The sequence below is a fragment of the Argentina silus genome, assembly GCF_951799395.1.
Source record: "Argentina silus genome assembly, chromosome: 21".
Classification (NCBI taxonomy): domain Eukaryota; kingdom Metazoa; phylum Chordata; class Actinopteri; order Argentiniformes; family Argentinidae; genus Argentina; species Argentina silus.
The window spans coordinates 8,329,202-8,334,072 of NC_139675.1; the positions used below are offsets into that span (position 1 = coordinate 8,329,202).

Here is a 4,871-nt window from a genome sequence, read left to right on the forward strand (position 1 = left end):
TACCCTCTTCTATCTCACTGCTCCAGATCCCAGCGCCACTGACTGCTGCAGCAGCGCAGGGAGGAGGAGGAGGGAGAGGATCAGAGAAAGCAAAACAGGAGCGCAGCGCATACTACCCTGCGGAGGTTCGGTGAACCGCACCGCACCGAGACGCGCTCACAGATAGGCTACACACACCGCTCACTACAGCGCACTTCGGAAAAGGAGATACGCGAAGGCTACGCTCCTCACTTCAATAAATACGAGACGACTTTTTATTTTATTTTATTGGACAATTTTGACTGTTAACGCCGCATAATGATGATCAGGGGCTCTTCCGAGCATTCGGGATTCTGAGGCCCGGACCGGACCGGACCGGACCGAAGCCCACCTCGTACGGGCAGGAGGCACGTCACAGTTTGACAGCTCCGCCGCGCCCGAGACTGAATGTCAAGGAGCCCCGAAGAAAGTCACGCCAGGGGCGGCTCCGACCGAGACGCGAAAATGGCTTCTTCGAACAACACATCGCCCGAGGGAGGGACTCCGCCTCACCAGAACCGCATACGGCAGGTGGGTGTCTGTCTGCTCCCCTTTTTCACTTTACATACTGACATTCCCGCTCTCGCTCGGCATTGACTAAACGAGTCAACCGGAGACAGAGCGAGGCGAGCGAACACACACACACACTCTCTCTCTCCCTCCCGTACTGCATGCGGAGGGATGATAGTAAGAGGCGTTGCCCTGGTTACCAAATCTTTTTTTGTTTAGCAAGCTACGTTCATCCAGTGTAATTGTCCAATAGATTCGCTATGTGCTTATGATCAATATTGACCCCCGTTCACGGTTGTTTGTCGTTACCCCAAATGCATGTGAAATGAACGGGGTGGCCCAAAGACGCTGAATCAACGCAACCTGCTGCCGACACGACAGCCTAAGACTGACTGTTGTGTTGTAGGCTATTTATAGACTCATCATGATAATAATGTTGCCAGTTGTTCACCTGTTTACCCTACCATCTGCCAAGTCAAAACAAAACATCCGCAAAAAAACCAAAGCCGAGCAGTGCGAATGCGGAGTTCATAGTAGCATACCGGGTAGGCTGTGTTTATAGTCATATTGGTCAACTGAGACCGTGTATCTGGGCTTAGTAAGGACCCGTTATCCGCCCTCCTCCACCGGTAACGCCTCGGCCAGTGTCTACCGGTGGAACAGTCTGCTTTCATGCAGGTGGGTTGGAATTGTGAATCTGATACAGCACGAACGGACGTCCCACAACAACCCTTTGTGTATATGCATCTCAAATAGTTTTTTTCAGAGCGAATACACAGTGCACACCCAAAGCTTTAGTAGGCCTGTTAGACAGTGAAATGTGGGGGTAATTTGATCCTTGACTTAACAATAGGATGAAGGTGATAAGGTAGCCTATGGGCATGTTTTGAGCATAATTAGATGAAAGCAAATGGAAAAGTACACGCACAGAAGGACAGGTGGATTAATGAGTGAGGCCAGATAGAGACACAGATAGACACACACAAATAGACACACACACAAACACACACACACACACACACACACAATGTTTTCCCTGTCATGTTTATTGTCCTGGCGCACTATCTCAACCTAATGCACTGTGGCGTTGGTGCTGGTGTGCGTGTGTGTTCGTGTGTGTGGTGGAAGTGTTTTTATGCCACTAGTGGGCCTGGGTGTCCTTGAGTCAGTAAAACACACTCCTTCGATGGGTCTCTGGGTTTCACCTCTGGGATGGAGCGGACGTCCTTATTTGGCTCTCTCTTCCTGGTCTCCTCTCCCTCGTGATCATAGGCTAGGATGGATAGGATAGGTGTCCACCATATTGCTTACACCTATCAAGTCCTTTCAAATCAGTCAAACCCTCTTCTGGACGGGAAAGATGACCAATGTATTGAAGACTATCAGGACATTGTTATAGTTATGGGTAAAGGCTAAGTGTTCTTCACTATTTGGTGTGTCAAACACACCCCTGTTTCTGGTGACTGAGCCGACCAATCAAATATTGCAAAGCCTCCTGAAGTAACAGATATGGAATGTGTCCGGTGTTTAATGCCGTTCCTTATTCCATTCCATGCATTACAATAAGCCCGTCCTCCGATTTCTACCTCCACCAGCCTCCCCTGTGGTCGCCCTGGTTTCAGTGTTCAACAACTCTTAAAGGTCCAGTATGTAACATTCAAACTTACTCAAAGCTTCCTAATGGTTGTTTAATCGGTCGCAATCAGGGAATGAGTTCCTGTGAAAGACATTTCATTTATGATTACTGTTTTTGGCTCCTGCAAAAGCACTTTCTAAAATGGAATGTCATACCTGAGACTCGGTTTGTATACAAACATGATGTTACTGGCCAGGGGTGTTCTAGGGGAGTGGACTCACCGATTTTCGCCTTTCTGTCTCTTTGTTCTTCGAATCGTGTGCGCATGCAGGAACACAACAGCTAATGTCCGGCACTGCACATGCATTTCAGAGGTGTTATATTATTAATAGGGAGGACGTTGTTGTCTGGAACTGAATTTCGCCTCGGTGGCCAGAGGAGGCAGATTTCAGACAAACTTACGCCCTGCTCCTTTAAACGTTTGGTCAATGACATGATGGCCAAATTTGAGGAAATTTGGAATTCCTGTTGATTTCCTGTCGACCTTGCTACCTGCCGGAAACGTTGTTGTTGTTGTTGTGCGTCTCAAATAAATCAATGGGGAGCATTAAAGAGTTTGGCAGCACTCATGAATGGCAGATGAACTCGCGAATACACTTCTCCAGCCTTTTTGTCGTAGCTAGCATTGTGGTATTGTCACAGCTAGTGCCGCACTGCCTGTGTGTGTGTGTTGTTATTTATGTGTGCGTGAGTATGCGTGTGTGTGTGTGTGTGTGTGTGTGTATGTGTTTCTGAATAGATTGAAGGCTGAAACAGGCCTTGTTGTCATAGCTAGCGTTGTAGCATCTTTACAGATAGTGTATATGTGTGTGTGTGTGTGTGTGTGTGTCCGTCCTTCAGTCATGCTGCCCTCTCCCTGTGGAGGTTGTGTGTGTGTGTGTGTGTGTGTGTGTGTGTTTGAGTTATGAGATGGTGCAGTGTTGTTTCCTGTCTAAGCGCACTCAGTCAGTCTCTCAGTCTAATTAGATTCCAGTAATGGACTGCAAGGCTGCGCGTGCGTTCGCGCACACACACACACACACACACACACACACACACACACACACACACACACACACACGCACACACATGCACGCACACAAGCACACTCAAACACAAGCACACTCAAACACAAGCACACTCAAACACTCTCCAACCGAGAAGAGCAATGTTCATCTGAAATGAGATTATGATTCTTACTGTAATCTGTGTTGAATTATCGAGAGCAACACCACATAGAGCGTGTGTGTGTGCGAATGCTTCAGTGTGTGTCCGTATAATAGACAGATGTATGGAGCCTATTTATGTCTGCATGTGGGTATGTGGTCGCTCAGATGCATGCGCGCGTGTGTGTGTGTGTGTGTGTGTGTGTGTGTGTGTGTGTGTGTGTGTGTGTGTGTGTGTGTGTGTGTGTGCGCGTGCATGCGCGTTTGTGTGTTTATCATAAATTACCATTTGAAGACAGCCGAGCTGCATAAAACATACATAACTCAGTCATAGTAATGCATGTGTCACCAATGTCCCCCTGCACAGTGGTCCATAAGCCATCACTGGGGCCTGGAGGTTTTCCTGGTCAGGTCACATGATCAGGAAAGACCCAGGCCCCTAGTTATAGCCTGGTACAGCCAGCCTCTGGCCCATTCTCTATATGTCTGCTGAAATCTGACACATTAAGTCGTAATATCCAGTGTCTGTGGGAGGGAGGGGGAGAGAGAGAGGAGAGAATAAATTAGAAATGGAGAAAGACAGAAACTGAGAGTAAAAAGGAGAGCGAGAGAGATGGATGATATAACACAGAGAGGAGGTGCAACTGAAATAGATAAGGACGGCCAATGAGAGAGACAGGAAAACCAGAGGAACAACAAGAATGTGTTTATACCGATGACATCGCCATTATCAATAATCCAAAAGTGCACAATAAAGTGACGTTTTAATAATCCAAAGCAGACAAACTCAGAGAGCCATGATGGTGTGTTTCTGTGTGTGTGTGTGTGTGTGTGTGTGTTTGTTTGTGTGTGTGATTGTGATTGACGTGTTTGTAATGTCTGTGTTTTAGACGGTTAGGGTGGAGGGTTATCTATTCCTCTTCAATCTCCAACAGTTCAAACAAGCCCCCCCTCCCCTCTCCTCAACCTCTCTCATCCTCTCATCCTCTCACCTCCCTCACCACCTCCGCCCCCCTGTCCCCCCCCCTCCCCCCTCCTCCCTTCTCCTCCCTCCCTCAGGATCCACTGCATCCCTCGTGACATTTGCTCCCCTCAGCTTCCTAGATTACAGCGACTGCTAGACCCCGGAAGTAAACTCTCTCACAGAGAGCACAGTCAGTACTACTTACTTTACAACAGGGGGAGGCTGGTGGAGGTAGAAATCGGAGGCCAGGCTCATTGTAATGCATGGAACGGAATCAGGAATGGTATCCAACACACTACTGTACACTTGATAAAAGTGATGACGTATTCTGGGGTTGGTGTCCAGGGCCCTGCAGATTACTATACCTGATTAGAAAATAATGGAATTATTATCTGTGGAGTAATGAAATAATGGAACGGAACATATATATATTAACAATGTTAGCAATTAGGTTTCATTTCCCCATCCTTCTTTATCTGTATTTTCTCTCTCTTTCTCCCCTACCTATCTCTTTCTCTTCCTCTTTCCCTCTTTCCCTCTTTCCCTCTTTCCCTCCCTCCTCTCTGGGAGTGGTGTGATGGTCTCGTACAGGAAAACA

At 47.6% G+C, this 4,871-nt stretch overlaps 1 protein-coding gene across 1 annotated transcript in view; it reads left to right on the plus strand.

Moving 5' to 3' along the window:
* Positions 1–483: 483 nt before the first annotated feature.
* Positions 484–4,871, plus strand: part of LOC310821001 (ankyrin-2-like) — a gene marked incomplete at its 5' end in the record, with an annotated part of 98,578 nt that continues 94,190 nt past the window's right edge. Inside the window, one exon of the mRNA XM_083692845.1 lies at positions 484–549. Coding sequence (XP_083548971.1) covers positions 484–549 — 66 coding nt within the window. The remainder of the gene's footprint in view (positions 550–4,871) is intronic.